The 12586-nt window shown below is 41.3% G+C and overlaps 2 protein-coding genes across 2 annotated transcripts in view; both read right to left on the bottom strand.

The window, feature by feature from the left end:
• Positions 1-5718, bottom strand: part of rab35b (RAB35, member RAS oncogene family b) — a 32277-nt gene extending 26559 nt beyond the window's left edge. The window contains exons 1-3 of the mRNA XM_084331359.1: positions 5421-5718; positions 1155-1205; positions 905-1028 (exon numbers count right to left, since the gene is read on the bottom strand). Of these exons, the coding sequence (XP_084187485.1) occupies positions 905-1028; positions 1155-1205; positions 5421-5472 (227 nt within the window). The 5' untranslated portion in view covers positions 5473-5718. The remainder of the gene's footprint in view (positions 1-904; positions 1029-1154; positions 1206-5420) is intronic.
• A 6126-nt stretch (positions 5719-11844) lies between these two features.
• gcn1 (GCN1 activator of EIF2AK4) overlaps positions 11845-12586 on the bottom strand; it is a 111432-nt gene continuing 110690 nt past the window's right edge. The window contains exon 57 of the mRNA XM_084327530.1: positions 11845-12545. Within this exon, the coding sequence (XP_084183656.1) occupies positions 12420-12545 (126 nt within the window). The 3' untranslated portion in view covers positions 11845-12419. The remainder of the gene's footprint in view (positions 12546-12586) is intronic.

The raw sequence follows: 12586 nt of genomic DNA, 5'->3' as shown, positions 1-12586 counted from the left end.
GTACTAGGGTTGGATGCAGTTCCCCGTTGGTCAGTCTGTCTGTTTTCCATCTTCTGCTGTGTTTAACGTTATCTGTTTGCGAGTGCTCCTGATGGCTAGCCTAGTACCGCAGGACTTTTATTATTATATGTCCGCGGGTTGGCCAGTACTGCGCAAACTTTTATTAAACATTATATGTCCGCGGGTGGTCTTGTGCAGTGCTCTCGTGGCACTGTCAACTAAAGCGAGCACTCAGAAGACGTGCACCGTTTGCCAGTGCAGTGATTGCAGAATGTTTGTTTTTTTGTATACTCGCCAGACTGGCGAGTGGTCTTCATGAATCACTCGCCAAACGTAAAAAATACTCGCATTTGGCGAGTAAAGTGGCCTAATTTCCTCCCCTGTATAAAACTATTCTATGTTGCAGGTAGCCATGTTGGAAGACAGAGAACTACACAAACATTCCATGCAAGGTCTCTATTAAGAGCTATTTAGTGCAATTCTATGATAGAATTCGGAGAAGTCTGTATGCCACCTGAAAATGCCGGCCTTGTGTTCGACACGTGCTCCATGTGAATGCAAATCCATGGGAATGCTCTGCACTTCTGGATAACACACCATAAGACACAAGTAATAGAGGGCATAACAGCGCAGCCCTTACATCACGTACTACTATGTGACCAAGAGCCTCCCACTGACATCTGTAATTAGGATCTGTGGGGAATTCCACCCAGTTTCAAAGAGAAGCACCAAGTTTGTCTAGTTTGTCTATGAAGTGCTTCCTCAAAATGATAACCAATCATGGGCACACTATGAAGTAGCATTGCTTAGTTTCAAATCAACACACAGGAGAAGGACCTCCCTTGTGCACCGGCTATTTTGTGGCAGTGTATGACCACCTGTGTTATTGTGCGTTTGTACTCACGTGGAGGTGATGGTACGGAAGCGCTCCTGTCCCGCTGTATCCCAGATCTGTAGCTTCACCTTCTCTCCATTGATCTCCACCGTCCGGATCTTAAAGTCCACTCCGATCGTGGTGATATAGCTACCTACAAGACACATGTATGCAGGTTTTAGGATCAAATGCCAACAAGCATGAACACCCAAAATGCCCCCAAATTCCACCTGTGAAAAGGAGCTACGGTCCACTTCAAAAAGGTAGAAGAACAGCTTGCCTGAAAATGTGTTGTCTGCGAATCGCAGAAGGAGACTGCTCTTCCCCACTCCTGAGGAAGAAAGAGAGACACAGGATGAGTGAAAATGTACGGTGGGATTCCAAACGAATACTTCCAGGAATAATATAAAGCTTGCCATATCAGATTTTGGCTTTCAAACAAAATCCTCTAGGCATTTGTATATTTGGTACAAGCATGCTGAGGAAGGATTTTGTATTTCACTTGCTTTGGGTTGTGTTGTGTAAACATATAACTGTGCACCACAAAACAGTTATCAAATTTCCAGTCAGCTTTTGTTTGTTCCATGTGTCCTAGTTACCATACAGTAATAACCATTATAGACGTAAAACTAGACACCTGCCAGTGCAACCTTTGTGTTATACAGAATTGGTGTTGGGTAGTTCAACAAAGACAGTGGAAGCTACTGTTCAATGAATAGGGCGAGGGTTGAATACATTTTTTAATGTCTACAACTGAGATACAGTCAGAAAAGAGTGCTAACTCACTACGGTAGAAGCTTGTTTATCTCCATCTGCCTTCTGTCTATAAAAATGGACATGACTGTGAAAAGTGTGGTGATGCTAAAATATAGCCTACCTACTGCATTGATGTGTAATTGTTGTGTATGCATTGCAATGTTGTAAATCCCTTATTTGATAATTGAGCTAAAAGCATTCCAACTGCAAATCAAATGTCATATCACAATCAAATGGCAATAAAGTTGAATCATTCACTCATCAAATGTTTGGTTTGGACGGTTTCTATATTGAAGCATCCGAGAAGGCTTGGCCTTGGGCTGGCAGCAATGGACTTTGGCTATATCACACCTAGCCCACCCACGGGTTCTATATTATGAAGGTTTAGTCACTGAAGCTGATGTAAACAACTCCTTGGGCTGACATCATGGGATCAGCGTTCTTAAAGTGGGTTGTTTTGGTCAATAGAATCATGGTCCCAATAGTTGCTAAACTTCTACATTGTTGTATAGGAAACATTGCCGATGTCTAGACCAGATTTTCTGAAGACCTCGACTTCGCCTCCATCATGTCCTTTGATATACTGGGGGTTGAGAGATTTTTCCTACTTGAAGATCAACCCATGACCACCGACAGGTAAACAAAACTAAAACATGCTAAATCAGATGCCAGATTAATCTAATGAAATTAGGGATGTCCGATATTATCGGCCTACAGATATTATCGGCCGATATCGGCATTAAAATGTGATATCGGAAAATATCTGTATCGGTTTTCAATTTTTTTTCTTTTTTTACATTTCTATAACCTTTATTTACCCAGGCAAGCAAGTAAGAACAAATTCTGATTTTATTTATTGTCAAAAGTATGCATAATGTTGTGTTAATTCCACAACAAGAGATATGTAATGTTAACACTTTAGTTGCCAAATGACGAGTTTAGGCGTCCTTCCCCGCCATGCTCAAGTTGCCGAAGACGCCGTAACTCGTCTTTGATATCAATATTTCAAAAATCTGTGATCGGAATCATATTTCCTTTCCGGGGCCCTGAGACACAAGTGTGATCTCCTCTCAATCCTCTAGCGGTTCAAGACCGCCATCTGGTGGCCGATCGGCAGATCGAAAAAACGGATGTTACCTTTAACCCGGCAGGACTCACTCCATATGTGGTCCGGGCACTCGCTAATGTTAGAGACTCAGTCTTCACACAGTGAACATCGATCGCTGCAAATAACTCGGAAAAACAACATGATTTGGACGTATATATTATTATACAACCTGGAAATGGACCGGGTATTTCAACATCCCATAATGGAAAACTGTCTACCCCACGCTGATCGCCCAACGGCCCGCGGAGACTGGGGTGAGTTTTAGCGTGTAATATTACCGTGTTCGACACTAACTGCTATGATGAACATTTGACCCACATTAGATGAATGGTAAAACGTTGCCCACGGAATTATAAATGATCCCCCGCCCATCCGGTCAATATCAGATGATACGTAGAAACTTCTAGAAGTACGTCCAATTGAAATTTTTGATCTCGCACAGATTCCTACCAAACTGTATTTCATCATCAATATAATGTATTTGGGGCTATAAATCATGTTCTGGAGAAAGCTGCAGAAAGAGATGAAAACATACTTATACTTTAGATCATATTTTAGTATGAATATGTGAATGAAAAAGTTTAACGTTGCTACACCATGACAATACATATAGGACCTTGAATGGGCCCTAATAATGGCAATCTAGCAATAGAATTTAAAAAGTTATAGCCCTGCAAAGAAGGGGAACTTCTCCATGTTAAATAGAGCTGGCAACGGATGGTATATCATGAATTTAACCTTAGGCAATCAAAGTGTTAATTACCTGAAATTATTTCATTTTTTGGGGGGGAAACCCTGCATAGATCGGTATCGGTTGATATCGGTATCAGAAATTAAGAGTTGGACAATATCGGTATATCGGTAAAAAAGCCAATATCGAGCATCCCTAAATGAAATACATTGTGTGTTCTGCATTTCCCAACTTCACTTGCGTTCATAATTCATGTGGGGAGAAATGTCATAGACTATGCAAGTGGGGTACAGTGACAAAACACAGCCTCATCATAGGGGGGGGGGGGGGGGGGGGGGGGGCATTTTGCCTGAATAATATCATTGCAGCATAGGGCTCAGTGACAAACCAAAGATGTACAGGTAGGCTATATCGACATTGATGAATCTCTTACGACCCAATGTTGCCTATTATCAATATGTTAGGTAAATACATTCATTCAATGCAACGTTTTGTGGCCTATTAACAGAGACAGACTTTGCTTTTAATTCAAATGATGAATGTACAACAACCAATCTGTGCCCTGGTGTTTTAAAAAAAAGTTATGAAATGTTTGATTTATCATTATCAAGGTGAATATGATAATACATTACACCGTGACATGGATTTCAGGTCATACCGTCCACAAACTTATTGCAGCATTGCACATACTTGGTTCCATGCCGCAGCTGAGGGGACACTGGCCCTGTGTGTGAGTGGTAGTAATGGAACTGCTGTGCTGCTTTGCCCACTATTGTGACCAGCCAGCTGATGGGGTAGTGCCAGGATCGGGAGGGTCAATGAATACAAGAATCTTTCCAAACAAAGGGGTCCCATAATGACTATCAAATGAGGGTGGAGGCCCATTTAGAAATATCATCATCAAATACTATTAAAAATGAGAGCAGTCATTATTAACCACCACCTTTCCATTATGCATCACCTGTGGTGGATGTGGTCTTCACCTCAGGGAATAAATCCCCCCTCTTCCTGCCTTTAACTTAATCATCAATAATAGCAAGGGTCTCCTCAACACTCAAGATGACGTACATATACTAATATTGGAGACACATAAGTCAGAAGGCAAAAGTTAAATATCTAACGTTAATTCAGTGGTCCTCGATGACTTTGACCCATGGTAGTTGGGGCCAAAACATTCAAGACGGGGCACAAATGCTGCAAAAATCACGCAGGTGGTTTAATTTGATTGATTTCACTCTATAATATAGAGATAGCTTGTTAGCAACACTTCTAATCATATGATTGGCAATCAGTCACCAAACCAGCCAGCTCAGCTAAAAGTAGCCGAACGTTAATGATGAAAACCAAAAGCTGCACTGCAGCATTTCTCGATTAGATCAGCTTGTCGCATATGTATACGCAGTTAACCAGCTTAATGGTTAAATATATATCAACAGTTTGATAATGTGACAACTTAGTGTAACATTAGTCGTCAACTTCAACCGACGGAGGCCACTGAGCCTCTGAGGCCAACTCGCTACCTAGCGCTGCTCGTTATGTTGTTAGCGCCGCTGGCTAACTTCTAGCTGGCTAGCTCACGAGAACTGCCAACAAGCAACCAAATAGGACGAGAATTTGGTAAACAGTCGTAACGCTAACTACTTCACAGAATGTGTGTTGTATGCCTAGCACGCAGATTAGCTCACGTTCATTCATTGGCAAACACGGTTAGAATTCTCCAAGAGACCAAACAGTGATGTGCAGCAGCAGGAGGCGACATCCGGCCTGATCGCCTGACGTGCCCAGCCCCGATACACAGCCTCCGCCCGTCACTAACATCCAATTCAAGGATTCATGCATTCTATTAGAAATGTCCATATAGATGTGAAACATCCTAAACAGTAAGTGAGACAGAAAAGCACACAAGTGGGCCTCGGGAAACATATCTGCCACTCTCCATACAAAAACATGACCAGGCCCGTTTCCCGTCACGCATCCCCGGCATCACTTACCACTGTCCCCGATGATGAGCAGTTTGAAGAGGTAATCGTAATCCCTGGCCATGCCGGTAGTCGGTGGGTCACCCCCGCCTTGTGCCGCTTCGTTTCTCTTGCTCTCGATTTGCAGTCCGAACCCTTGGGTCGTTATTCACCAGCCAAAACCCCGGTATAATAGAAACGACCACTACCGATGCTCAACAGCAAGCCCCCGAGCCAGCGGCTTTTTTCTCGGGCTTTCGCGGAGTCAGCAATCCTCTCCCTCCGCTGCAAATAGCCGGAAACTCCGCTTCCTTCTCTGGTAGTGACTGCACCCAACTCTGCGACTCAGGCTCAACTGCGCAGCCGCACGGTGAAATAATAGGGCACAGTATCCATTCCAAGCCATTGATCAAGCATACCCACATTTAGAACTTTTTCATTTATTTGACTCTATGCCTAGGCTATATTAAACCGGTTTATATATATAATATAATATATTGCATTGCCAGTTCCACCAGGACCAGGGCATCTCTTACACTTGCCTGAGAAGTTTGTTTGTTTTTACAATAAGGCATGTTAACTTTATTTTAGTGACCCTATGATGCTGGATAGGTGCAGATTAGCTGGTATACCCAACCTTTACCATGTTCAACCGCATTGTATGAGGTTGGATGAAAATACCATAAGTCATAAAACGCAACCTAGCAAATTGGATGTGATGTAATTACGTTGTTGGCTTTGTTAAACTACCTGATTGATTGAATTGATTGAAAACTTTATTAACAGATTGCAGAATGGGTACAATACAGTACAGCTCAATACACACAATTGTTAAGGGGATGCAGACCAGAGAAAGACTTTCGTCTTGTTTACATCAGGGTCCCCCATTTTCAATTCATCAGGACATATATGACATACATGACATACAGATAGTCAGTACTACTACATCTATACATTTATGACATACCAGATTTGCAAATACAGTACTGTTTGTGATACAGAAGGAGTCAGGAAAAGGGAGTATATACATTTGACGTAGAAACTGTACATTGGAGGAGGTTGGGTGGGGGGGGGTTGGGTACACTGGGATATTGACAACCATACTGGGTAATCTACATTGGAGGTGGTTGGGGGGGCACACTGTATATACATGCAAAACTGTACATTGAGGGGGGGGGGGGGGGACACTGTACAAACAAACAATTGTACATTGGACTATTGACAACCATACTAGGTAAATGACTGTACATTGGAGGGGGTTGGGTTAGGATATTTACAGGGGCCAGTGTTGAATTGCAGTCTCCCGTAAGTGTCCCTTGAGAGAGGTTTTGAAAGTGGGTAGTGATCCACATTCCTTTACAGCTTTGGGTAGGGCGTTCCACATTGATGTGGCATAATTGCGAAACGTGTTTAGTCCCTTATTTGAGCCGAATCTGGGTTTAACATGATTTGTGGAGCTCCCTCTGGTGTTGTGATCGTGGTATTCACTGACCTTTGGGAAGTATTTTGACATGTACATGGGTACCTTGGTCGTGTAGTTGTAGTGTATCTTGTAGACCAGGCCCATTGCAAGTTGCTGTACTCTGTTGTCTACTCTAAGCCATCCTAGGTTGTCAAAGTGGGCAGGGGTGAGGTGGGTTCTAGGAGTAAGGTCAAGCAGTAGTCTGACCAGTTTGTTTTGAGATGTTTGTAATTTTGTTTTTAGCGCCTTTGAGGTGCTTTGGTACCATGAGGTGCAAGCATAGTCGTAGTACCCCTGAATGAGTGCTCCTGCCAGAGTCTTCAGGGTATTCTTGTTTACCAGAGAGGAGATCCGGTACAAGAATCGAGTTCGTTGGTTGACTTTTTTTATTACATTGGATGCCATTTTGTCACAGGAGAGATTAGCCTCTAGGATGGAACCCAGGTAGGTAATTTCATCTTTCCTTGTGACAATATTGTCACCCACTGTAACTGAGAAGCCGTCGGTCTTGCTGAGTTTGTTATTTGAACCGAAGAGAATGGACTCTGTTTTGCCCATGTGTAATGATAGTTTGTTATCAGCGAGCCATATGCAGATTCTGCCTAGTTCCGAGCTGAGGGTTTTTTCAACCTGTAACTTGTTCTTGTCAGAGACCAGCAGGGCTGAGTCGTCCGCAAACAGGAACAAGTTGCAGTCACAAGCTGACGACATGTCATTTGCATAAATTAGGAACAGTAGCGGTCCTAGTATGCTTCCTTGTGGAACACCACAGCTCACTGTGAGGGGGGGGGATAGGGTACCTCAGGGTTAAATTGCAATATTTTGTTGATCTGTAAAGTGCAATGTTTAAAAGCACTGTGTATGCATATGGACTGCATTTGCAAGTGACTGGCCATGTAAAAATTAAGTGACCAGCAGGTAACTTAAATTAGGGAATCCCATAGGAACCTTTATTAGCAAACTTACAATAGCACATTGACAGTGTGGCATCTCATTCTAATTCTGATTATAATTTCTTTAGGATAATCTTTTAATATATTACCTCTTTAATGGTAAAGGGAAGAGTTCAGAGGTGAGGGTGGTTTGTGCATTTCTTCTCCTTAAACTCAAAATGTGTCTATATAAAGTGAAGGCATCTGTGGTACTAGTACATTATAAGGCAACATGCCTTTCACCATATTCACCATTACTTGTGGGATTGCCTTGATAACCACAGAGTATTGTTTTTTTTTTTTATCCACTTTTTCTCCCATTTTCTATATTTTCTCCCATCCCAATTTCGTATCATCCAATTCAACCCTCCCCTGTTACGAACGCTGTTTCTTGCCTCCCACAAGCCGGCTGCAATGTGGACTAAGTCATACATAGCACAAGTCCCCTCCGGTACTTGAGGTAACAGCAGTCGCATCTTTTCACCTGCGCAGCTCGATCTCTCAGTGGCGAGGAGTAACGCATGGGAGGCTCACGCTGCCCCCGACACTTCCTGATTCTACTGCGCAGGCGCACCAACCGACCTGTAGGAGTCGCTGTCCACAACGCCCGATCCCCACCCATCAGTTTCCCACCCCCTAATACGGCCAATGTGTATTAGTATGAACGACCAGCTAAACTGAAAGCAATGTGGAGCGCTGGGCTCGAACAGGCGAGCCCAGCATCTCCGCATTCGTGGCGAGCGCCTTGCCCACTACGCCACGTAGCCGCCCCACAGAGTATTGTTTTTTGTACACTTCAAAGTAGTTAAGTGTACGAGATTCCCCCTTGAATCCATCAAATGTAAAATATACCAAATATCTCTCTCCACCCAATGACAATAACATAACAAGACACACCTGTTATTCCATATCGGAGAACTGTGTGGAGTGAAGTTGTGCTTGTAAATCATTTTCCAGTATAGGAGGACCTGCTGATGAAACTTAAGACAACGTAATGGGTAGTTTAGCAATACAGAAATCACATCTTAAGAGGAAATATGTCCCACCACATTTATTAAATATTTTAGAAGGAATATTAAACCAGAATCCATCCTTATGTTGTATGAATTGTTGTAGCTATTTACATTATCATTCCATTCATTGCCTCAGTCAATTAATTGAACCCTTCTGCTAATGATTTTACCACATCACATTTCTTGAGATAATGCTGTTTATTTTTCCAAATAAAATTGACATTTGTTCAATTAAGTCAGGAATGGCTATTGAAAAAGCAGGGTACATAAGTGTTTACATTTTAGTAATCAAAATACACCTGGAAAATCAAAAATATCTCTGTAACCAAGATTTAAGTATAGACTTATTTTCTTTATACCAGTCTCAATATTTAATTATTCTCTAGCCTTACAATCTTTTGTTATAACCACCCCTAAGTATTAAACTTAATTCTTAACTGGGATCTTGTGTAAATCTATTAGTGGGTGGTTATGTATAGCAATTAGTTCACATCTTTTTGTAAATCTACTGCAAGTAATAGTCCAGACGCTTTAGATTGGCTTGATTACCAGAGGTATATGTTCTGATTTCTTGAGGAACAGTATCATCTGCATGCTGAGATCAGATTACCTAGCACATGTAAAGGTTTATGAAAGTGGCCTACATTTATAATAAAAGGAGAGCAAGAACAACCCTGACGAATCCCACGTTTAAACTAACATCTGTTGGATGTTCGTTGAGGGAGCAACTCAAAGGCTTTATAAAAACCGAAAAAACGAAATGAAACCATCATCTTCAAATCAGATCATTATAATCTAGTAAATCAAGAAAATGGATTGAATCCTCACCTGAATAGGATGAGGATTCTAGTTTAGAATAGAATCAGTGAATTTCTTCACAAATGACCTTGGTCAGAACATTCTCTAATATTGACCATGGCATCCTCCTTTCAAGACCAAAAAAAAGGTGTATTATTTCCCCCTTGTTCTATACATTTAGCTCTGTATCTAACTCAGAAGCTCCTTGTGCCCTTTGGATGAATAAATTATCTAATCTGGTTTGTAACCCAATATCTTTGCATTGTCCTCATCTGATATCTCAAATATTCTGCAACATTCACAAATTTCTTGAACCATTTTATATTAATTTTCCCTTTGCTGTTGACATCTGACTTTACTAAATTGAAGAAAAACTCCTAACCTTATATTTATATATTTTACAGCATCCACCGTGATAGTATCTGGAAGATCACGAGAAGCTATGGAATCCCCTTCCACATAGTTAATGTCATCAAACTGTTACACCGGCTTTTCTTACACTGTGGGAACAAGCACCAGCAGTTTTGAAGTAGGATCCGGAGTCCGCTAAGGATGTGCAATGTCAGCATTACTTTTCAACCTTACAATAGACTGGGTTATGAGGAGAACCACAGAAGACAAGGCAAGAGGGATTAGTTGGACCCTCTATTCCACCATTGAATACCTTGACTTTGCGGATGACCTAGCCCTTCTGTCACATACACACACACACACACACACACACATCTCCAGGAAAAGACAGACAGACTCCAACACAATGGCCATCAAGTTGGACTGATTGTAAACATAAAAAAAACCAAAGTTATGCCCATCAACACCAATACACCAACACATAACAATAGAAGAACAAGTCTTGGAAAATTCAGATCATTTCACATACCTTGGAAGCATGATTCACCATGATGCAAGTAAGGACATCCAAAACCGCCAGATTTACAAAGCATACACAACCGTCATAAGACTTAAACAATTCTGGAAGTCAAGCCAATACAGCACCAAAACAAAACTCTGGATCTACCAAAGCTGCATACTCTCAACACTACTATACGGTGCAGAATGCTGGAAAACCACAGAAAGCGACATCCATAAATTATCCACTTTCCACACCTCATGCCTGTGCAAAATCCTATGTATATTCTTGCCCAAGATCATCTCCAACAATAAACCTCCCCAACATTACCCAAAAAGATGACATGCACTGTATAATTAATAAACTATGGTGGACCCGGATTGGCCATGTACTCAGAATGGACACCAAAGTGATCTCAAGAGTCGCATTACACTGGACCCCAGAAGGCAAAAGAAAGAAAGGGAGGCCTAAAGCGACATGGCATAGGACTATAGAGAAAGAGCTCCAGCAACACCACCAGAGCTGGGGGACCATAGAGAAGATGGCCAAAGACAGATGCAAGTGGAGAAACTTTGTTGCTGCCCTATGCGCCAGCCGGCATAAATGGGGATAAGTAAGTACCGGTAAGTTATATTTAAAATATTTCCATTTCCTATATCCATTTCTGTATCACCTTTCATTTTTACCATTAAAGCCTTTACTTCCTTAACATATTCTTCAACATTTTACAGATGAGCATTGAATTTCCAGTAATCTTTTCTGCATTTTGGGTTACTTCCTGGCTTCAGTGTAATTTCAATTACACAATGGTCTCAATGAGCAGCAGATATTGAGACATTTGTCACAAAATGTGACTTATTTAGTCACCAGCCAGCGATCTATTCTAGATTTTGACTTCCAAGAACATTGTCCAAATATCAATAAAAAAGTTGATGTTTATGAATTCCTTCAATACAGTGTTGTAGTGGTAATCATTATGAATAGATGGGCATCTATCCAACCACTCATCAGGTACCATATTAAAATATCCACCTAATAAAGTAAATTGCGTAGCTCAATTTGAGGAAAATATTGTAAACATTGCACTTTCCAACGATCAACTGAAGTACAACTTTGCGCCATCTGTGCGACCAAGGTAGTGTAATAACAAAGCCAACAATGTAATTTCACATATTTAAATTTACGTCACACCCAATTAGCAAGCATTTGTTTTCTGACCTATGGTATTTCCACCCAATCTCATACTATGCGGTTGAGCATAACATTTGAGGTTGGGTCTACCAGCTAGGCGCAGATGTGCATCTGAAAATGAATCCACTTCTCAATAAGGTGACCACTGACCAAACTTACTGGACTCAAACCTCCCCACAAAGTACAAGGCTTTGCAAATTTCAGACAAAACTTTATCAAATCAAGATTTTTTTTATTTGTATTGCCTTTTTACAACCGTATAATTGAAAAAAATATCAACTTATCCTCAAGGTTTCTTCACCCCAAACAACTCTCACACACAAACGCCAAGATAAAACCTGGAGTGAGAGGGCTAAAGACTGATGTTTTTAACAGTGGTGTTAGTGATGCTCCATGTAATTATTAAAATAAGAGGGACAGTGAAAATACATATAAATGTCAAAATAGAATTGGCATATTGTTTTTGACAGTAGAAAGCTCAATAAGGAGAATAACCTGCACACTGGGATAAAATGAATGTTATAAATGTGAATTCAAAGGTCACTAAAACAATGAAAAAATGTAATTAAATAAATTGGGTAAGGAATATGAAGGAAAGTGAGTCTGTACTCTATCCATCTCTTCCTTGGTCCAATAATGGCGAAATTGAGCGTGTGTGTTAAGCGTTTGTCTGGGGGTCTCTGTTACAATACTGAATTCATTTGTATAGCATGTCAGTCTAGTTTCTCTTGATTGCTGTTGTGGAGGTCTTGTCTGAGCAAATAACCGTGTCCCAGTCCTGTACCCTCACGTTAGGATGGTGTCATCTATTTCTTCATTGGAATCTGGGTGGCTGGCTATCTTCTTCAGAGATCTGCGGTGACATTCCGATAACAGGTCATTACTAGCGGCGTCCAGGATGGCAGTGACACTCTGAGATTCAGGGAGAAGGAATAAAAGTTCAGCATAAAACC

The sequence above is a fragment of the Notolepis coatsorum genome (genome assembly GCF_963971535.1).
Source record: "Notolepis coatsorum genome assembly, chromosome: 1".
NCBI classification, from domain to species: Eukaryota; Metazoa; Chordata; class Actinopteri; order Aulopiformes; family Paralepididae; genus Notolepis; species Notolepis coatsorum.
The sequence above is the reverse complement of the archived record's forward strand: the minus strand, read 5'-3'. Positions and strand labels throughout refer to the sequence as shown.